The sequence below is a fragment of the Cervus elaphus genome, chromosome 9, assembly GCF_910594005.1.
Source record: "Cervus elaphus chromosome 9, mCerEla1.1, whole genome shotgun sequence".
NCBI classification, from domain to species: domain Eukaryota; kingdom Metazoa; phylum Chordata; class Mammalia; order Artiodactyla; family Cervidae; genus Cervus; species Cervus elaphus.
In genome coordinates this window covers 40596520-40619067 of record NC_057823.1, presented here as the reverse complement: position 1 = coordinate 40619067, position 22548 = coordinate 40596520, and the positions used below count along the sequence as shown (strand labels likewise).

At 48.2% G+C, this 22548-nt stretch overlaps 1 protein-coding gene across 10 annotated transcripts in view; it reads left to right on the top strand.

Annotated features, from left to right (window-relative positions):
• The first annotated feature begins 285 nt into the window (after nt 1-285).
• Nucleotides 286-22548, top strand: part of FAM193B (family with sequence similarity 193 member B) — a 30675-nt gene continuing 8412 nt past the window's right edge. The window contains exons 1-7 of one of the 10 annotated variants that reach the window (XM_043912409.1): nt 450-587; nt 6513-6573; nt 14226-14812; nt 15267-15498; nt 16586-16973; nt 19352-19553; nt 20468-20707. In XM_043912409.1, the coding sequence (XP_043768344.1) occupies nt 14498-14812; nt 15267-15498; nt 16586-16973; nt 19352-19553; nt 20468-20707 (1377 nt within the window). In that variant the 5' untranslated portion in view covers nt 450-587; nt 6513-6573; nt 14226-14497. The other 9 variants (XM_043912411.1, XM_043912408.1, XM_043912407.1 and 6 more) reach the window with 9 other exon arrangements.

The following is a 22548-nucleotide window of genomic DNA, read 5'->3' as shown; positions in this document are numbered from 1 at the left end:
AGCGGAGCACTACAGAAATTATTAACATTACTAACATTCACTCATCCATTTAACAGCCAGTTTTGAAGCGCCCAGGGCCGTGCACCACGGTTACAACAGCGCACACCCACTCCTTGCGCACGTCTCATCCCCGGAATCCCGAAATGAGGAGGGCGTTTCCTCACCAGGTTTACTCTCCGGCGGAACTCCGGGTAGTGACCTTATGCAAAATGGCGCAGGCGGCCTCGGGGGCTAGTGCGGCGGCGCGGACTCCGCGTGCCCTCTGACCTGCTGGCAGCGGCGGAGGGGGAGCCGGGCGCCGCCATATTGGCTGTTGTCCTGTGTGGGGAGCGGCGGTGGCGGTGCGAGTGGAGCAAGGGAGCGGCGCGAGAAGCAGCATGACTCGGAGGCGGAGCAGGCCGAGCGGCGGCGCGGGCCGGCGCGAGCGGGCGCGGGCCACGGGGCCGCAGAAGCCCCAGGCGCCGGAGCCCCCACCGCCGCCGAGCCTGGAAGCGGGAGCGGGTGCAGGGCCCCCGGAGGCGCCGGCGGAGCCCTACCGCGACGGCCCCAGGGAGGAGGACGAGCCCAAGCTGGCGCCCGGCCCCCAGGTAGGAGCGAGCGAGGCGAGTCTGGCTGCTCGGGTGCTTTTATCTCCCCGGAATGGCGCTGGGACGGGCTTGGGGATGGACCATCCCCGGCTGGGACCAGAACCTTAACCCTCAGGGCCAGGGCTGAGGCTTTCTCCCCCAAGGCGGGAGTGAGCCTGGACCCTTTGGTCCAAAGCCGAGGCACGGCCCGTCCGGTTCTGAGTGAGACCAGCCTCCCTGCCCTCTCCCGCCGGCTCTGGGATACATTCTGGTCGCACACCCACTAGAACCGCTCTCCAGTCTTAAGGCCACAGCTTAGCTCTGTGCCCTTCACCTTCCCTGGGCCCACCTGCTCCCCTCCCACCCACCCACAGGCCACGTCGGGGCTCTGGGGCCTGGAAAGCTGCAGCCTGTTCCCTCTCCACCCCCTCGGGAGCAGCTCCACCTCTTCCCTTCGCTGCTCCCTCAGCAGCTGTGCCCCCAGCATCTGTCTCCCGGGCGCCCTCCCCCTCACCCCCCGCCTTGCCCAGCTGAGCAGTGGAAGCAGACAGCCAGGCTGCCTAGAAGACTTATTTGGTGGGGCTTCTGACTGAGTTGGAAACCCAGCAAAGCCTGCCCTTTCTCCCCGCTACACCCTCGACCTACGGGGCAGCCCACCCAGATCCTCAGATCCCTGGGTTTGGCAAATCCTGCTGAAAGTGAGCAGTAGGAGGACTCTCCAAGGCTTCCAGCTTGCCACCTGGAAGAAGGTCACTTTCTTTTGAGCAAAGGAGATAATAGGAGGTACCCTGCCAGTGTTCACTGTGACGCTGGGGTGGCATGAGCCACAGTTGCTCTGGGAGGGTTGTGGCACCTGGGGCTGGGTGGCTCGCCCTAAGCTTGCTCTGACAAAAGAGTTTTGAGTTGGTTTTTTGGATGAGTCTGCCGAGGAAGGCAGGCTCCTGCAGGAGTCTTGGAGGGTCGGATGCAGCGCCGGATGAGGATGAGGCGTGGCGGAAGATGCGTTTGGCTCTGCAGACACTGCATCGGGCAGCAGGGGACTCTGGGAGGCTGGTGCAGCCAGAAGGCATGGCTCTTGACAGCCTTCTAGTAGAATCTCTGGAATTGTGCATGTGAGTGGGGATGCTGTTTGGGGTACCATTCCCAGAAAGCCTTTCCTGACCTCCCCAGCTGTGTGAGGTGCCCCCTCTGTCCCACAGCCCCCATGCTCTCCTCTGGTAGCACTCCCTGTTCTACAGTGACATAGTCTGTTGATGTGTCTGTTCCCCCCACTGAACTGTGAACTCCGCAGGGCCACAAATCATGCCGTCTGGCTCCAGCCCTCCACACCTAGCCCTGGGCCTTGCTGACACAGAGTAGGAATAATTAGGTGAATGAGAGAGAATGAATCCTTTGAGAACCTGAAATTACTGTAACCCAGTTTTTATACTGTCTCCTTTGTATCTTAGATCATAGTAAAATATTTAATTAATGAAGATGTCACCACTTAGTGTGAGAAGCGCCCCCTTCATCCCTATCCCCTACCCTGGGCTGAGACTGTTTCCAAAGGACTCCTCAAGTTGAGAACACAAGTTGGACCCCACCCTTGCCTAGTCTAACTTCCCACCCTGAAGCTGTTTCCCCCTCTAGCCTCCTCTGGACCCCTGGGAGTGCTGTTCTCCCGAAGAGGAAGGTAGAGGAAGGGAGGGTCAGGGAGCTGTTGTCTTCTCTGGTTTACCATTCGGGTTCCCCTGCCACTTAACCAGCCTGTAGTATTCATGGCGAGAAAGTTTGGTTGATGGCATAACCATTCAGCTTTTATTTAGGTCGCAGTTTTAACATGATAGATTCCTACCTACTCCACTGCTTGACCTTTCAGTTCATTCATTCATTCATGCTAGGCATTTTACATACCTTCCCACCACCCCGTGTTCTCCTCAGCATTTAGCGTGAATGTGATGAGTTAACCATTGATATAATTATTCGTCTGCTTTTGTTTTGTAAACTCCTGAGAGTGTAGGAACCAAGTCAGTCACTATTGTACCACTAAGCCTGGTGATTGATAAATTCTAATGAATGAAGATATAAATACTATTAATCCCATTTTTCAGATGAAGAAACGGAAACTCAGAGAAACTAAACATTTGCCCAAATAACTCCTACTATAGGTACACCTACCACCACCCCATAAAGTACCTTCTTGTGTACTGTGGGGTATTTAGCAAGACTTTTTTTTTAAACTCTAGCTGTAATAGGTGAAACAAATGGACAAACTTCTGATTGAGCCCCATTTTTGCTGGGGAAGGGGGTTCTGGGTGCCAGAAGCAGGCCTTTGTGCCTTGGTGAAAAGCACCTGCTGAAAGAATTGGGATCAGTCCTTGCTCTGCCCGCAGGCATACCTTTGGCGAGGACCTCTGGCTCCCACCACCACTTAGTCCCCTGTCTTAAGTACTTAGAGTGGGTAAGTAAGGTGAAAGTCAATGTCGAATGCCACACTGAAGCCAAAGCTGGAGAATGGGATCACTTTCAGTCCACACACAGGGTTTAATGCCCCAAGTCACATGTTTTGTTTCTTTTTTTGTTTTCATTTGAGTCAGTATTTTTAAAAATCAGTTTCCCACAAAACTGGATTTGTGCCATCTGCTGCTAAAAATCTGGTGCTGCTAGGCCCACATTTCCAGAAGGTAGTCATCTGCAGTCTCTGGGAAGTGTCTGCCCTCTTCATCATATGAAAGACACCTGATCTGTGCCAGTCCCTGGGCTAGCTGGAATACAGAAGTGAATCAACTGTGGACCCTCTTCACAAGGGGCTCATTTGGTCTAGAAAACATGTACATAGTAGTCATGGTAAGGTTAGAAGAGCATTGCTTTCTCTGAGTTAAGGCTCATAGGCCTCTCTGGTTCCATCCAATCTCCTTTGCTTGACCTTGAACTTAATTGGAATCCCAAAAGCCCTTTCTTCTAATTGTTTAGGCCCCTAAACAACATTGATATATTCACTAAAAACCCAAATCCTTGTTTGTTTGGGTTTTTCCCCCCACGAGAAGACTAAAACAGTTGTAGCCGCCTTAGTGAAGGGTGGGGGGTTGGGGGGGGGGGGCGACGAATTACAAAGCAGTTGAAGGAGGCAGAGAGACATAGTATTTAATCTTACAGACTTGGGGTGAACTTCCTGCTCAGTCCCCTAGCTCTAGGCATGTCTATTCCCATCTTTAAGACTCTATACAGCTTCACAAGAGAATGTGGAGCAACCCACAAGGCATCTAGTGCTCCTCATGCCAGAGCTAGAATTGGATGTGGCATGTGGCAGGAGCCATTTGGCCACCCAAAGCCTGAGTGTTCTCACCTGCCAACTCCGCTGGCTATTCCTAGTTCTCTTGGACCACTCAGCTGGTAGTCCAGGTGCACACACACTCAGTAAACCCCCAGGAGACTCGCTAGACTGTAGACTGGCATTGGTAGGGGTTGAGTGCATCCTGTCCTTCCCGTCTCTCCTCTGCAGCTTCCCATGGGACTTTGCCCAGCCTAGTTTAAAGGAACTCTAGAGACCTGGCTCTACCACTGCTCAGAGTTAAACCTACTCCCTCATGGGACAGGAGCAGATGACAGTCAGTATCTTTATTAAAATCATCTCATTATATTTAATCCACTCAGCAAGTATTAATAACCTCTGTGCCAAGGCCTTTATTCAGAGCACACAGATGAATGAGATAATCCCTGTACCCTGACACTTCCCCCTTAAAATCACTGCCCACCTAGCCATTTTAAATGCAGGTAGGAGGAGATAATGCTGAGTAGAGATCCCTGTCACCTCTGGTCCTTTGTAAACCAGTAGGGCTTCACCATGTAGAAATGCCGAAAGACCTTTGAAGATTAAAACTTAATTCCTAAAATTGTAAATTTCCTTAAAATTTCCCAGAACTAAGTTTAATATATGTTAGATGTACTATTAATATCCTAACACCTTCACTTACTAAGTAGCCTAGAATCTTGTGAGCTTGGGCTATGTTTTTAATTCATTTCTGGAGTATTTATTGCACATTGTCCTTATGTGCTCAATGAGTGGCTCTTAAACTATAATAAAAGAAAAGTTAGGTTTCTGGCACCTTATTCTTACTGCCTGCACTGCTAGGCCAGGCTGGCAGTCACTCATTCATTTAGGCCCATTACACACGCACTATGCCCAGCCTTCCTTTCACCTAACCTGGTGTTCACTTATTCTACCAACACTAATAGACTCCTGATCTATGCTGGGTCCTGGGCTAGCTGGTAATATAGAAGTGAATCAGACATGGTCTCTGCCCACAGGGGCTCATGGTCTAAAGAACATGCATGTAATAATTACAGTTAAGCTAGAGGAGCATCACTTCCTCTAAGCTGAGTCAAATTCTAGTTCCTGGTACACACCTTGAGAAGTGTTTCAGCCTTTTGTTTGGCTTTCTGTGTATAAAATGACAGTGATACTGGACTCAGACTAGGGTTCAACAGGCACTGCGTGTCAAGCACTGAACACATGTAGTAGCTATGATTAGTATAGATGCTTTGTTTTGAGGATGCACAGATTTAATAGCCTAGAAAAGGCTTCTTGGAGCTGAGGCTTCAAGGTCAAGTAGAAAGTCCTCCAGAGAAGGGCAGGCAAAGCATCTAGGCAAAGCAAGCAGCGTAGACAAAGATCCAGAGTCCAGAACTGCCCAACTCTTGGAGAGTGGCGAGAAGTCTGATAGGAGAGTTTAGTAGGTTTGGGCTTTATCCTGTAGGCTATGAGGTGTCAACAAAAGATGTGGAAAAGTGAATGAGAGTGTGGGAGGAAGTAATTTTCAGTAGAAGAAGCAACTGTGATTGCTTGATTCTACCTCTCTCTCACCCCAACCTAACTAATGATCAGATCCCCTGTGCCTTGCTAGACCCTATCCCAGACCTAGAGTCTCTAGATCTGGAGACCAGGAACCTGTTCTTAAATTGCCCTAGATGATTTCTGATGTGTGGCTGGGTCTGGGAACTATTTAACTGAGGGTGCCATGGGGATCTCTGTAGAGGCCTAGAGTATTCTTTAAAGAATGGAGCTTCCTGGGGAAGGAGAGAGCTTTTCCCTAAGCAGAAGAAGAAGCAGCCTTAGTTTTTAAAGAAAAAAAAAAAAAAGCAAACTTTTTCAGGTTCGCCATTTGTCCATATTCTCCAACTGCTAATCTTTCTTTGTGTATCAAAACACGTGCTGCCATCTCTGCTGAACAACTGGGATGCAGTGACTCATGGGAGACAGGCCCTGCCCTTGAAAAGCTCACAGTGCTATGGAGAAGACAGATTTTGACAATCGGGGTACACGTGATAACCTCTGTTCAGGAGACATGTAAAAAAAGTGTTAGGGCATCCCCTAACACAGAGCAAAGCACAGTTTATTTAGCCTGTAGACTTAGGAGAATGTAATACCCAAACTGAGCCTCAATAGGGAGAGGCAGAGAGGACAGTGTGAGTGGAGATACGCTTTATGAATTGGGGAAAGGGAATGAATATTGTGGAAAGGAGTGGTTCATGGTTCTTCGTGGCAGAATATGCAGAGCAGAAAAGAACTGAGGAGAAGAATGCTTGTGTCCTCGGGAGGACCCTGTGTTTGCACCTTTCAGTTCTGTGCCCATGTTCCCACCCTCATCCTTCCAAGTGCAAGATGGATGAACATGGTGCTGTCCTATAGGCCACCTCTCCTTTATTCCCTCCCCAAGACTCTTAGCTACCCAGCTCCCTTCATGGTTTCTCCCGCCATTCTGAAGTGAGTAGATATAGAGTAATTAAGGCAGAAAGAAGGGCCTGGAAAATATTGAAGGTTCTTATTGTGAAGTTGCAGCCAGAGAACATGGGCTGGGGGGTTAGAGGCCTTGAAGGTCATCTGTCTAGTCTTCTGTCCAGTGCTTCAAGTCATAACTTTGGATTGGGCAAGTCTCACTTAGTAAGTTTCCCTGTCATTTCTTCCAGGACAGAAGAGGAAAGAAACTAACGGGTATTGAGCACCTACTGTGTGCCAGGCCCAGGCCAGGTACTTTACATAATTTATTTCCTTCTGTCCTCACGACTCTGTGAAGTATGGTTTTATTCTCATTTCATAAATGAGGAAATTGAGGCTCAAAGAAATTCAGTAATCATCCAAGATCATACTGAAAATGGCAAAACTTGGATTTGAACTCAACAGTCTGTCTTCAAAGGTCATTCTCTTCCACCCGTGAGAACTCCGTTGCCATTACAGAGTCATAAGGTTTGCCTGAGGTTCCAGGTAAATAAGCAGGAGCTTAGGCCTTCCCATGACTGATTGCACCCAGGAAACAGGTTCAACAGGTGAACTAGCTTTCGCAGGTAGAGGGCCACTGGGGTCAGAGAGACTCACTGCTCTATCCCTGACTCAGCCTGTACAGCCAGAGAGAATTCTCCACAGACTGACTTTATGTTGTGAAACTACCGTCCTATCTCCTGGAGGGACCTGAGCCAACAGCCTGAGTGGGAGTTTGGGTGAAAATTCAGGGCGCAGAGGTGTGGTTGTATTGGCTCCCTAAGAATTAACTACACCTCTGATGGCCAGCATTAGAATGGTCTGAAATTCTTAGCACTGATGCCTTTCCATTGGTGACCTGGAGTGACGCAGCCATTTCTTTTCAGCATAGTATGTTGGGCTAGTTGGGCTGTGTTTTAGTTCCTATCCTTTGTGTAGAGCATCTGAGACATAAGCCAGATGGCTTAAACATTCCTTCATTTATTCAGTGAATGCCTGCTATGTGCCAGGCCCAAGCCCAGCCTAGTTCCTGGACTCATTTAAATGGCCAGGGTCCACTCCCTGCCCCCAAAGAGCTCCCATTCTACAGGGGTTTGGGAGTGGGCAGAGGATATGTGTCTATGGTACAATACGATAGACGCTATACTAAAGGAATTCTGCTTAGGCTGGTCCAGCAAAAGGTTCATCAACCTTTGACCAAGATCTTAGGGGATGAGTAGGAATTTCCTGAGGAGCAAAGCTGAGGTTTGATGGGGCATGGTGTATCTGAGGGATAATACAAATAGAACCTATGGCTCAGGGTGTTAAGTGTGGAAACGGAATATGGAGAGATCAGCTGGGGCCATGTTATGAATGCCACACGCCAAAGAGTGTCATAGTGAGAGTAGTGAGCTCCACCCAGAAGGAGCCTAGAGATGAAAAGAGACCAAGGTAGGAAAGAGGAGGTAAACAAAAGAAATCCTCAGACTGGATAGATCAGTGAGAAGGCACGTTATCAGCTTAACCTTAAGGAGAGAATCCCACGGTCCTAATTGGTTGTTTTAAATTTATATTTATTATTTTGTTTATGGATTGTAATTGTATATTATTTTAATACGTGTTCCTGCCTGATTCTCCAAAATGAATATGAGGCATCCTGGGAGTTTGGGAGCATTGACAGCCCGAGCATGAACCTGCCTGCTTTTACGCGTGTGTTAAGGCAGGAACTCTTGTTTCCCAGCACCTAGCACAATGGTTGGCACCAGGTAGAGGCTCTGAGAATGTTTGTTGAATGAGGGAATGAATGGGTGAACGGAAGAGTGAGTGGTCATGACTGGGCTGACTAAGTTTTTCTAGGCTGGGGAACTAATCACTTTCTCTGCTTTTGGAAGGGAATTTTAACTGTTGCCCTCTGCCTGCCTCGGTGACAAGGAGGCTTTTGGAGTTGGGCCATTTCTGAATAGAATTTAGAAACTGTCCTAGGGCTCCTGGGTAGATACAGCACTGTGTCTTGGGGGAATCCTCTATAAACATACACTAACTCTTGGGAATAAAAGGATCCCATGAAAGAAATGAGAGCAGGTTTGGTTTTGGAAATTAGATCCAGCTTCAAGAGCAGTCCTTGATAGCCATCTGGCCTAGTGACACGTAATTCCCAAACTGTGGCCAGAAAGGCTGTGGTGCAGCTTTTTCTCATGACCCCAAATGGCTCTTGAGGTACACCGTGAACTGCTCTGTGATTGCGAATGGTCACTGTTGCTGACAGCACACCCACTGGCTGACAGGCACTCTTAGATACTGTACATCAGCTGTTCTCAAAGGGTTTGGTCTTGGGACCCTTTTACATTTCCAAAAATTTTTGAGGACCCAGAAGGGCTTTGTTGGTTAAACTATTGAAATTTACCAAATTAAGTATTAAATTTGAGAAAGTTTAAAAATAATTTGGTCACTCATTTCAGAATAACAGTATTAGATTTATCTATCATATTAACATAAATAACAATTTTTAAATTAGAGATAACAGTTTTCCCAAAAAGTGAGAAAAATGGTCTTGTTTTCACTTTTGCAAATTTATGTCTATCTTAATAGGAAAAGTTTAGATTCTCTTACATGCTTCTGGGGCTTCCCAGGTGGTGCCCATGTAAAGAATCCACTTGCTAATGCAGGAGATATAGGGACGTGGGTTCAATCCCTGGATCAGGCAGATCCCCTGGAGAAGGAAACAGCAACCCACTCCAGTATTTCTTGCCTAGAAAATTCCATGGCTAGAAAAGCCTGGTGGGCTACAGTCCATGGGATCGCAAAGAGTCGGACACAGCTGAGTATGTACACACACATGTGCTTCTGTATTCAGTCTGTTGGCAGTACATTGTTTTGATGGAATTATGTTTTTTAAAAAAAATCAACTTCACACAGATACATAGTTGGAAAAGAGAAAGGTATTTTGATAGCCTTTTCAGATGATTTGTTGGTATTATTCTTTGCAATATGGAATCTGAGAACATACCAATAAAGTCTTTATACTCATTTACGTTAAAATCTGTTGGTTCATCTAACACTTTGGGTGGACTTTATACCAGTGCATGACTCTGTGGCATCATGCTTTGATCATTTGGAAAAATAGGTTCACTGAGTTACATAGATCTTCCAGATGTTTTCCTGTTCCATTTTATAATATCAAAAAATAACATTTGTTAATATCACCATCAATTTCATCATAAAGTCTTTTAAGTATTGGGAAGCTGTCAAGCTCATGGTTGTGGATGCAACTTTTTCAAAATTCTAATTTTCGTCTAAAACTTGAATTTTTATCATTGACCACAAATACAGAATAGTTTTCCTTGGGGGTGATAGGCTTGTTTTGTTCATTTTCTGAGAAATGTCTGCCAATACCCAAGTTTGAATAACCATAGTTTGTCAGTTAGTCATTCTTTGAAGTAAAAATGCTCCGTGAAAAATTGGCTTTCCCTTTCTTTGACTTTATCTCTTTTTTCCCAGGAAAAACTAGAAAGTCCTAGCATAATGCTCTCAGACAAAAACAGAAAAGTCTTGGGCCTGGTCAGATGAGGGCTCAGGTACTAGTTTTAATGGGTGTGCATGGCAGCCCCCTGGGCTGGGAGTGGCCACAGTCTAGGGTCTTGGCTCCTTGAGAGCTCTAGGGATGTGCCTATAGTACAAATACCCTGTGTGAGTAACTCCACACGTCCAGAGATTTGGGGTTTGCCCAGAGAATGAAGCAGAACTATCTTGGAGCTTTTTTAGCAGATCCCAAATCTAGAGAACTGCTAGAACCTTTCCATTCACTCCTCCATCTTTTACCTAAGGCTAAACTGGAATCTGGAGAGGCTCTGAATTTAACCTGAGGTAAGAAGGAATAATTAGCTGCTGCCCAGGGTCGCTGGGTTGAAGTATCAGTTCCAACAGCCTTTCTGATGAAGAAACATGGTTGGAATTTTCATTCATTCGGTAAACATGTATTGATCATGTTCTTCATGTGAGATTACTGTAAAATTGTGCTAGCTGCTAAAAAGTACAGCTTGAGAGCAGCTAGTTGAAAGCCTGAATTGACTACAGGGCATACAAGGTCACGATTTCCAATAATTTGGAAAGTGGCAGGAGATTGCAGTCAAAGGGAACTATAAACCAAGAGCTTTTCTGCCAAAGCAAAAATTTGATAGTATTAACTGTATATAATATCACCAGGGCTTGGGATTCTCAACACCCTCTGGCAATTAAAGTAGAGATGAAAATGTCAGAGAGAACAGTCCACAGGCTCCACTGGGAATTTTACCCAGAGGTAGGCACCAAGGCTTAGAGTTAGCTTTGAGGATGGCCCCCTAAAACTTCCTGGGCCTAGAAATAAAGAATCCAATATACCAAACTCAAGACAGCTAGTTTCCAGTGTAGACTTACTTAAGAACAGACCAAAAAAAATAAAGACCAGCCCAGGAGCCTAGATAATAGATTGAGCACATCCTGTATGGATCCTTTGAGCTAAGTGCTTTGCATCTCTAATGTCACTTAATCCTCTGGGCAACCTTATGCAACATAGGTGGTATCATCCCTGCTTCAGTTTGTACTTAATTAGCTTCCCAGGCCTTGTGTTTCTTCCTTTAACTAGAAAGACAGCCTGCCCTGTAAATTCACTTCCTTTGATGGCTAATCTTATTTATCATGTGTACCATTTCAGCTCTAGGGAAAGTCATGTTATTTCCATTAATAAGCAGTCTCATAATCCCTGAGGAATACAGTCTTCCAGCCATCTTCCACTGTTCCACACTTGCGATTGGAACCATTTGGTTGGAGGTCCAGGGTGGGAAGACGACCTTTTTCTATGGGAAACAACAATTTCAAGCCATGTCTCACCAAACTGCCTGCCAGGTGTATTACCATGGGGATACTTAACAAGTCTGACTTGGCCACTGGATGCCCAGCTGAGCCCATGCCCTGTGCTGTACCATGAGGGGTCCAGACAAGAATCAGACCTGGTACTTGCCCTCTAGGAGCACGACCTAATAGAAGGGACAGAAGATACAGGTAAATAAGTTAAGTAGAAGGCACAAATCTTGTCACCAAGGCCCAATGTGCTGTGGGGGTATGGAAATGGGAAAGAGAGGTGAATTGTAAGAGGGAATCTCTAGGAAAGCTTTGGTGAGATTGGATCTAGGCTGGGCTTTAAGCCCTGCTCATCTACCTATTGGTAAAGGTGGGGAGGTAGAGGGGTTTAGGCAGAGGATCCCCTTTAGCAAAGGTGTGACTTAGGAGAGCACAAGAAGTATTTGGGGAACTTAAGGAGTTCCTTAGTGGAGTGAGGACAGGGATTAAGACGCCTGAATGTCACCTTCACTTCATTATATATGAGAGACTCTCATTCTCATAAAACACAGTGACTGTATATTCTATGTTTTCAACCCTAGTCCCGATTTTAAATATTTTTCCTATTGCTCCCATCATGTTCATAGTTAGTGCCATCTGTTGAGTAGCATATATGCCTGGCACTGGGCTAGGTGCTTTATCACAGTGCTCACAGCCAACTCTACAGGTCAGAACTTAACCCCATTTTATAGATGAGGAGGCACAGAATAAATAGAACTTGCCCAACATTATACAGTTGGTAAGTGATGGAGGCCCAGGATTAATGCCAAAGCCAGTATTGTTTCTTCTACACCCCAGCACCTCCCACAAATATTTTAGCATCAAGTACAGTCACACAGGTCATATATTTACCTTATAAGAATTGTTTCACTTTTAAAAGAAAACAGCAAATAACACTACACATTGTCATTTACATTGTACATTTGCGTTCTTGGTTGTTCCTATAAAACCATATATACTGTACTTTACAGGCCACATTAAAAATTTCAAGAATTATTTTACTCACCCAAGATTTTTGTCTTCTGTAATAACTCTAGAACCTAACACTGGAAAATGAAGCTCCCTTGTAGTAAAATTGCACATCCTGGTGTTTGCCTAAAAAATACAGTCACTTTACTCTTTCTCACAGGGAAAAGGACTTGGGCATTGGTCTCACCTCCTCCTCCTGGAGTTATTAATACTATGGCATCTTGTAGCTATGGAAAGTTTCCTGGGTGCATGTCTCCTTTACCTTAACTTCTCTATCAGCCTTTCACCCTTACCATGAGATACTCACCACAAATGGGTTCTAGAATGCAATTTTCTTTTGTAGCTGCCACTAAGCAGCTGACTTGCTCACTGAACTGTCCTCTTGGCACAGACTTTAGGCAGCATCTCACGTGAGTTCCATATGTAAGATTTCTCTCTCTTTCTCTCTGATATTCTTTCCCAAGGTCCTTGTAATTCCCCACATGTTTCAGTATGCTACTGGTGGCGCTAGTGATAACGAATCTCCCTGCCAGTGAGGGAGATGCAGGAGACCCAAGAGATGTGGTTCAATCCCTGGGTCAGGAAGATCTCCTAGAGGAGGAAATGGCAACCCACTCCAGTATTCTTGCCTGGAAAATTCCATGGACAGAGGAGCCTGGTGGGCTACAGTCCATGGGGTCGCACAGAGTCGGACACGACTGAGTGGCTGAGCACCCATGCACAGGCTCAAACACGCATGCTTCTGATGCTGCTGTGTGTTTTCTTTCTTTTTCTAGAAACCAGGGACCCAGGTCAGTGTAATTGTAACATTACAAATTTAAGGATACCCTGATGCCAACTTATTGTGAGAAGGTGATTTTATTTGAAAAAGATGACCCATTTATTTTATTGGTAGGATGAAAGTGATACTTGTATTATTCCTTTGCTTAGGTCTCTGCAAATATGTCTTGCCTAGTGGTGGGTAAGTTTGGAAGTTATATCAGTTAACTATTATGTGCAACAAACCACCCCAAAACTTAGTGGCTTAAAACAATACCATTTATTATTTGTCATGAGTCTCTCGGTTGACTGGGTGTTTCTGCTGATTGGGGCCTACTTGGCTGATCTCAGGAATCCTCATGTATCTGATCTACTGGCCAGTCAGCTGGGAAGACTCAGATTTACCCACAGGCCTCTCACATCCCTCCAGCAGCTAGCCTGGTCATGCTTATGTGGCATGGCAGAGGTGCAGGAGCGAGCAAGTCCAGCCATGCAAGGGAGCAAGTAGAAATGCATACACACTTTTCAAGCTCATGCTGGTAGCATGTTTGCTGACATTCCGTTGGCCAAAGAAAGTGATCTGACTGTCAGAGTGAGAACGGACTGCAGTGCAAAGTTGCAGGATATAGGAAAGCCATTGATGGGGTCATTAGACACAATCAGTCTCTCAAGTCACTACCCCTCAGTGTGACAGAAAACCTATAGACTTATATTTCTAGGTCAGGTTTGTCCTAGAAGGAAAAGGAAAAAAATAATAGCAATAATGGCTGTATGCTGGGACTGTACTATGGACATGCACAGGGCTAGGCACTTGCCTTGTTTATGCACCCCCTCATAACAGCTCTGCGCAGTAGGTAGGAAAGCAGAAGTTTAATAACTTGCTCAAGGTCACCCAGCTCATGTGTGGTCAAGGAGGGATTAGAACTCATGTCAGTCTGACACCTGAAACCCAGTGGTTTTCCACCACACCTCCCTGCCTCTCAGAAGCCCCTGGGTCTGCCTTACCCTCCAGCTGGAGACGTTGGGGCGCTAGGGCATTTGAGCATGAGCTTTGGAGTCAGCCTCACTGGGGTTCAAATCCTATAGGGTTCAACCACTCACTAACTCTGTAACCTTGGGCAACTTATTTGACTTCTTGAAATGTTTCTTCTTTAAAAAAAAAAAATAAAAAGATGAGAATAATAACACATTTTGCAGAGCTGTTTACAAGGACTAAAATTGGGTAAATAAAGTGCCTAACCCAGTGCCTGGCACATAATAAGTGATGTCATCAGTATTGTTAATATTGTTTCTAAGCAGAGCCTTTCCCCTTCTGGGAAACCCTGTTTCTGTCTGTTGGACAGGTTCCCCCTACCACCAGCCAGTCTGTGCAGACTTGCTGCCTGCTGTGTCACCGGGAACGCAAAGGCTGGGAAGAAGGCCCTTCCCAGAACGGACTGGTGTTGCAGGGTGAGAAGCTGCCCCCTGACTTCATGCCAAAGCTCGTCAAGAATCTCCTAGGCGAGATGCCTCTGTGGGTCTGCCAGAGTTGCCGAAAGAGCATGGAGGAAGATGAAAGGCAGACAGGTCGAGAACATGCAGTGGCGGTAGGTAACCGCTGAGAAGGGGTCCCCGAATGCAGGAGCGCTGCCTGCCCAGAGAAGTCAGGCTGTTGAGCTGTGGCTGCCTTGTGCTCAAGTGGCTGTCCTCAGGTAGCACCTCCGCCCAGGTGCCAAAGAGGCTGCACCTATGCAGCATTAGCAGCTTGTGGCCCACATTTGGGGGAAGAAAAGAGAGGTTTCAGGCAGCCCACCAGCCCCCAAGGACAGTGCACCGTGTGATGGCCGGCTTGGAGGCACTGGTAGATCGAGATCCTGACCCTCCCTGTGACTGTGCTGCCTTCAGCTCTGTGGCAGCTCAAAAACCAACCAGTGTGACATGGAAGGCAAAGGTCAGTTTGAGGGTCTGCAATGCCTCTGTTAGAAGGCTTCCAAGATGCCCGGGAGCCATCTAACTGCCATCTCCTGAATCACAGAGGTCAGACTCCTCATTTCTCATTCCCCTCAGTCCCTCTCTGTAACCCAGAATCAGTTCAGCTTCGGGATTCCTGACTTAAAGACCTTTTTCCTCTCCTTGGCAGCTCTCAGGACTCCCCAAAGGCCACAGTTGACAGACAGTCTCTGCCACTACCAGAATCTTTCATCACATCCACATATTTCACTTCATGGGGAGCATCACAGCCCCTCTTGGCAAAGGCCTGGCCCATGTTTGCCCTTGCACCTGGAGTTGTGGGAACTGTGCCATGGCATGGGGACCTGGAGGAGGAGGTGCCCCTGGGGAAGCCAAGGCAGCAGCGGGTCAGCCCTGATGTTTACTGTTTTACCATGAGCCTTTTTCTCCCCCAGATCTCCTTGTCACACACATCCTGCAAATCACAGTCTTGTGGGGGTGATTCTCATTCCTCTTCGTCCTCCTCTTCGTCGTCCTCTTCCTCATCCTCCTCCTGCCACGGGAACTCAGGGGACTGGGATCCTAGTTCGTTCCTGTCAGCACATAAGCTCTCGGGCCTCTGGAACTCCCCGCACTCCAGCGGGGCCCTGCCAGGTGGCTCGCTCGGGAGCCCTCCTACAATCCCTGGTGAGTCTCCAAGCTCAGAAGAGAGCTCTCTCCATAAATGGAGAGAGTTGTGTTTTCCTAACCATTTTGTTCAAACAAATCAGATCGGTTATTAAATAAAAGTGGAGCTGTTCTGGTGGAAGCCAAGTAGGGAATCTAGCCCTTGACTATCTTGGTAGAAATCCTTTCCCCAAAACTCTGAACTTGAAAAATACTGCTGGCATTGGCTCTGATAACTGTTCCCATTGGATCCAAGAGGGGACCTGGTAAGCATCGGCTGAAGAGAAAGTAAAGTCTGCAAGGGCCTTGAAGGAATTAGGACTCAGATCACCTGACTGCTGCAGCAGCACAGAGGGCCTGGGTGTCTCCTCTTCTCTATCCAAGGGATGGGCGCTTTTATAAAAGCACTGCCGTTCCATCTGCAGTTGGCAGTGTGAGCTGCATTGATTATTAGCCAGTTACGCAGCTGTGTAAGCCTTTTTTAGACCTTGGGATAATGCTTAGCAACCTAAAGAAAAAATCTTGAGTTATTGCTGTACTTTGTAAATATGAATTACTGTCTACTTTTAAATGGAGGACCTGAGTTCTTCAAAGGGGTGCTACCCCCAGAACTGTGAGTGGAGCGATACATAATTCCAGTTACTTTGGTGCATGAATCAGAGAGAGTCATCAAAGTGCTTTCCCACTTGTCCTCTGAAATTTGGGGCCACCCGAAAGTCTGGCATATCCTGGCTGCCTTGATGCACGTGGCCCAGAAGCAGAGCCTTGTCAGACAGGTTCTACAAAAGCACTCAGAGATAGAACATACAACCCCTGTTTATGCCCAGCAGAGGTTTTATGACCTTGCATGGGGCTGGCCTTCCTGGTGCCTTCTCCCTCAGGCCTGGCCATCTTCAGCCTGTCCAGCTGCTGCCTGCAGAGAAATCTCTCCAGCCCAAGGTACTGCTAGGCTTTTCCAAAAGCTCATGGGTCCACCATGCTGAGAGACTGTGCCCAGGCATGTTGCCTCTGGTCACAGTAAGCAGGCTGCTGCAGCAGTGAGCCCTTGGGCCTCCTTCCCAGGATCTGGGCTCCCACTCTGACACCTCTCTCCCCCATCCACCCACAGGTGAGGTTTTCCCCATCTCGGAGCACCACCGGCACTCAGACCTCACTGCTCCACCTAACAGCCCCACCGGCCACCACCCCCAGCCAGCGCCGCTGATCCCATCTCACCCCGGATCCTTTGGCTCACCACCCCACCCGCACCTGCTGCCCACCACCCCAGCAGTGCATTTCCCTGCCCAGGTTTCAGAATGCCCTGTTGCTGTGGCTGCTGCCCCCCACACCCCAGGGCCATGTCAGAGCCCCCACCTTCCCTCCACCAGCATGCCGCTCCTGAAGATGCCTCCTCCATTCTCGGGTTGCAGCCACCCCTGTAGTGGTCACTGCAGCGGGCACTGCAGCGGGCCCCTCCTCCCACCACCCAGCTCTCAGCAGCTCCCTAGCACGCACAGGTGAGTGGCACAAAGAGCAAACTCCCTGACAACTTGAACTTAAGAGTTTGGGGGAAACTTTGGGGTGAAAATTAAAGGGTATACTCTGTTTATGTTTTTTCTATAGTTTTTCCAGATATGAAAGAAATATGTTTGTTTTTTTAAAAACTTGGGAAAATTTATAAATGTATAAAAATTTTAAATACATAAAAAAAGAAAAAAATTCCTGGCAACCTAAAGATAAACTTTAGCACAACAGCATATTTTCTTTTTTTGATGTTTCTCTATATCCATAACAAAATGAGGTCCACATCCTGTATCATTTTCGTTTGGTTACTTTTTAACATTATACCATCATCATTTCCCTAGTTAAAATTCTTCAAAAACTTTGTCAGTGGCCACATGTTTTATTATACAGCTGTGGCATAATTTATTTTATCATTACCTATTCCTGGATATTCAGGCACTTGTAGATTTTTTTGTAGACTGTAATAAGCATCCTTGCACCTAAATGTCAGGAGTTCTGTCCTTAAAGTAGATTCCTAGAATTAACTCTTAAGTCCTGAGAAAGTTTGTTTTAATATATATTTGAAAGATACAGTTTTTTGGAGAAGATCTGTCTCTTTATAAGTCAGCTGTGTGTGGATGATGTGTTTCTGTTTGCCCACTCTAAAATCCCACCACCCCGATACAGCACTCCTAGCAGTGTTCTCTTGAGTAGCTTTCCCGTGTGGTAGTGGTGGTGTCCGTGTGGTTTTTCGTCGTCCAGTTTCACTTAGCGCTGTTAGGTTCCCACATGGCTTCTGAACCTCAGCTTTCGGCTGGGAAATGCTTCGCTCTTCTCCAGTTGCTGAACATTTAGGTCATCCCAACATTTAACATTATAAATAATGTCTCTTAACGGTGTCTTTGCCTAAAGCTTTTCACTCTTGGATTTTTCTCCTTGGAATAGATCTCTCAGGGTGAAAAGTTCTCAGTTTAAAAGATATGAGGGATTTTTTGCTTTTATTTTATTGAGAAGGACTCTTAATACATATTGATAAATTGCTTTCCAAAGGGGTCTCCAAATTGATGTAACCACCAGTATTAAAGCACTAGGAATTTTTAACTGTGCTAATATAGTAGATGAATAATGGTCAGTTGGGGTTAAGCTTCTCTAAGCACTTTCTTATTTTGCACCACCCAATATGCAGGATCTTAGTTCCCAACCTGGGACTGAATCCATGCCCCTTGTAGTGGAAGTGTGAAGTCTTAACCACTGGGCCACCAGGAAAAGTCCTCTAAGCATTTTGATAATGATTCCTGCCCCAGGGAACCTCCTTAGCTGCTCCTTGCCCCGCCCTTCCTCCTGGCTCTCTCTGGCTTCAGCCCTGGAGCACTCCCACTGCTGATGGCCAACCCAGGACTCTGACTCCTCTAGCGTGAATTCTGGGACCTTTCAGACCTGTCTCTTCCTTACCCTGGGAAATTAGTCCATATTACAGGATGCTTCCTGAAATCCAGAAGCAGAGCAGTGCAGTGGGAGGGTGAGTCCTAGCTGCTCCTTGGGCAAGACAGTGAAGCACCCTGAGCCTCAGTCTCTTCTGTTGCAGCGTGGGGATGGCAAAACATGTTTTGCAGGATTTGGGGGATTGTTAGAAATAATTTGCTGTATACAATACCTGGCACAAACAGTAGCTCAAAATATGGCCCACAAGGCACATTTGCTTTCCTAACCTCAAGACACCATGGCTAAGGCAGCTCTGTGCAGTGGTGCGATCTCAATCAGAAGGACCTTTGAGCATGATCCACTGTCACTTCCACTGTCAGGGGCCCAGATTCAATCCCTGGTCAGGGAACTAAGATCCCAGAAGCCACACGGTGTGGCCAAAAACAAAACCATAGTGTCAGGGTGAGGGGAACCAATAGAGAATGAAAGGACATTGACCTCCTTTAGATGTTCCAAGGAACCATCAGCCCACTAATCTGTTCAGACACCTACTTCCTGAGCACTTACTGTGTATAGGCTTGTGATGGTACACACTGGGACCCAAAAATAGAAGTGGCATAGTCCATATCTTCAGGGAATGCACACTCTGGTCTGGAAGACAGATGGTAAACAGACCGTCACTGTAGTGTGTGATAGAGGAATACTTGGTGTCCTCAGAGTCCAGAAGGCTCACATGGTAGACGTGGGGAGGGGAGGCACGGGGAACTTTCCAGAACAGTGCCATTGAGGGGGGCCCTGAGGAACAGCGAGGTTTGCCTTGTTCTTACAAGGGGCTCATTCTGTCTGTCTGCCTTGGTCTTTGTGGGATGAGGCAGATGAAGGCGATGGTGCGGCTGCTCCCCAGGCTCCTCACAGCATGCTCCTGCCCTGCCTTTCCTCACCTTTGGGCCTGTCTTTTCTCCCAATTCAGCAGGGACCCTGGGTGCAAGGGGCACAAGTTTACCCACAGTGGCCTGACGTGCCAGCTTCCCCAGCCATGCGAGGCAGACGAGGGGCTGGGCGAGGAAGAGGACAGCAGCTCGGAGCGTAGCTCCTGCACCTCATCCTCCACCCACCAGCGAGATGGGAAGTTCTGTGACTGCTGCTACTGTGAGTTCTTCGGCCACAATGCGGTGAGTGAGCCTTCCCAGGCCAGAGCAGGCTGGGGGCCAGCCGAGGGGAGCCAGGGGAACACCTTGCTCTTCCCAGGGCCCCCCTTGCTCATGGAGCTAATAATTGTGCTTGGACCCTGTGAGTCCTCACCAGCGTCTGCTTGCTAGATCCTCACGGCATATGGGTGAGATAGAGATTTTTCAACAATTTGCTACCTTTGCTCTTCTCATGGTTTCTCTTAAGATTGACTTTTTTTCCTTAGGCAAAAAGAAAGGAAGTGGCAGAGGAAAGCTATGACTCTGATGAGTATGTATACGTAACGTGCGTAATCACAGAGAAGTGAAGGCTTGTGCGTGAGGAAGGCAGTGGAGGCCAAGGCTCTCAGTCCTCAGTGTGGGAGCCAGCCACGGGACAGGCAGTGAGCACAGATGGCACCAGGAAGGAGGCTCAGAGCAGAGTTCAGGCTGTCTCTGGACAGGGGGAGAAAGCAGTTCAGAAGTCTCATAGGGTGAAGAGGAAAGGGCTTCTGGCTAGGGGAGAGCAGTTGAGGACAGAAGAAATTCAAGCAGTTATGTTGCTGGTCACCTTTGAGCTAGAAGTTGTTATCCTCATTTTAGAGATGACAAAATCGAGGCTCACAAAGACTCAGTGAACCTGCCCAAGGTCATACAGCTTCCGAGTGACGAAGCCTGGGCTCAGACCTGCGCTCCTGGCTCCCAAGTCAGCGTGCTCGCAGCACTGCTGCATACCTCCCACTCCTCCGCCCCCTGCTGCCTTGGCTCCGAGCCTGCCTGAGGGTGAAGCCATTTGGCCTCTGTGGCTGTGGTAGAAAGAACAGTTGTCTTGCTTCTCACCACATGCTTGGTGCCCGCGGGTGGGAGTGCTCCGGGCTTCCCAGGCCCAGGGTGTAACGTCAGCACCTCCCCTCCCCCAGCCACCCGCTGCCCCGACGAGTCGGAATTATACCGAGATCCGAGAGAAGCTTCGCTCAAGGCTGACCAGGCGCAAAGAGGAGCTGCCCATGAAGGGGGGCGCCCTGGGCGGGATCCCTGGGGAGCCCGCCGTGGACCATCGAGATGTGGATGAGCTGCTGGAATTCATCAACAGCACGGAGCCCAAAGTCCCCAACAGCGCCAGGGCTGCCAAGCGGGCCCGGCACAAGCTGAAAAAGAAGGTGGGTGTGGGGGGAGCACAGCTCTACCACCTCTTTTCCCCCGAGGAATCCCTCACCCCCAACCCCCAGGACTTCTCGGGCATGAATAGTACTGGCTGCCAAAGGCCTTGGCAGGGCTCTCTTCTCTGAGAAGGTCTGAATGAGTTTGGGAGGCATCGGGGTAAGGGAGCCAGGGGACCAGTGATTGGAGGAAAAACAAGTCCTGGCGTCAGAAGCCGCTTACTGGATTCCTCAAATCTTAGGACTTGCTTCAGTCAGTCAGTCATATGTTCATTCAGCAAACACTTCTGCAAATACTTGGAGCCAAATATGATGTAGTTAGGTTCTTACCCTAGAAAAGCTTTGTCCAGTGGAGAAACAACACTGGACAAGCACATTAGTGTGCAACAAGTGCTGGGGTGAGGGAAGCCCCCATCCTGCCTGAGGCACTGGAAATGGCTGGACCCCCAGGCTGCCCAGGGAGCCGTGTTGTAGAGAGTGAGTACAGATTCATCAGGAGGACCCTCCTGGCAACGGGCATAGCACATCCACAGCAGTTTTTTAAGTCAGAGCTCACACCCAGGAGAAGGCAGACAAATAGAAGTGAGAGAATGTACTGCTCAAGAGCTCTGACTTGATCCTGCAGCTGAGGGGGGCTCACCCAAGGGCTTTAATCACACAATGCACTCACCAGATGTGCTTCCCAAGATGACTGTGTAGCAATATGGAAGGTAGCCTGAAGGAGTGATACTCCGGGCCAGAGAACCAAGAGCCAGGGGAGAGGTGATTGATAATGGGCCTGGAGCAGTTTTCAGAGGAGGCAGGTGATCTCTTGATTACAGGACAAGGAGATGATAGAGTCAGGGATACCTCCTAGGAGTTTGCCAGGGTGGCTGGCAGGATGGGATACCTTAGTGAGCACAGGTGGAATTGGCAGAAGACAGGGAATTCAGTTGGGGCACAGTGACTCGGAGATTCTCATGAGAGGTCCGAGTGGAGATGGCGATGTGGGGCTGGGAGTTGCTGGCATGGAGATGTAATTGAAGCCATGGGAATGACCCATCCTGAGGACTGAGTGAACTCCTCCCAGAAGGCCGAGGACAGAACCAGGGGAACTGTTCCTGGCAGCCCTGCCACCAGGCAAGCAGCAGAGCTTGATGGCTCGTCCCCTGCCACCTCATTACCTCTTAGCCTGCCTGCCCCCAACTGTGTCTGCACAGTTCCACACTCGGGAGCTCAGCAGCTGAAGAGAATGGGTTTGACAGCCAGCTAGCTCCAGGTCCTGGGTGGTCAAACAGCCCTGGTGCTCTGGAAAACAGCAGTGCTTCTCCATCTTTTTCCAGCCCAAAGGACAAATCAGGACCCCTTCCCTGCACCTGAAGTAGTAAACCAAAGGGTCTCAACCACTGCCTTCAGAAAATGGTCGGCATTTGCTGTCTCCCTGCCAGCTTTGCCTGGCCAGGAGTGTGCAGTGGGCAGAAGTGGTCTCTCTGGCCTTTCCTGGCCTCCCAAGGCTGTGGTTCCCAGTTAGGTCCCAGGGAACACACTCACCGTTCCCAGGCCTGGTATGTTTTTCATAAATTTCTGCCTGGATATCCTTTCTCCTCAACCTCTGCCCCCTCCTTTTCCTTCTAAAAACCTCCTCCCAAGCCCAGTTCAGATGTTTCCTCCTCCGCAGTCTTCCTCGGTGACATCCAGTGTGCTGTGGCTGCACCTCGCATGTCTCTCTGGTCTGCCATTTATCACTCTCTGCTCGCAGTTCAGAAACTGCCTGCACACTCCCACCTGCCCCACCCAGGACAGAGGCCAGGATACAACACAGAGTAGGCAGTTCTGATGTCCTGTAACTATCGATCATGTCA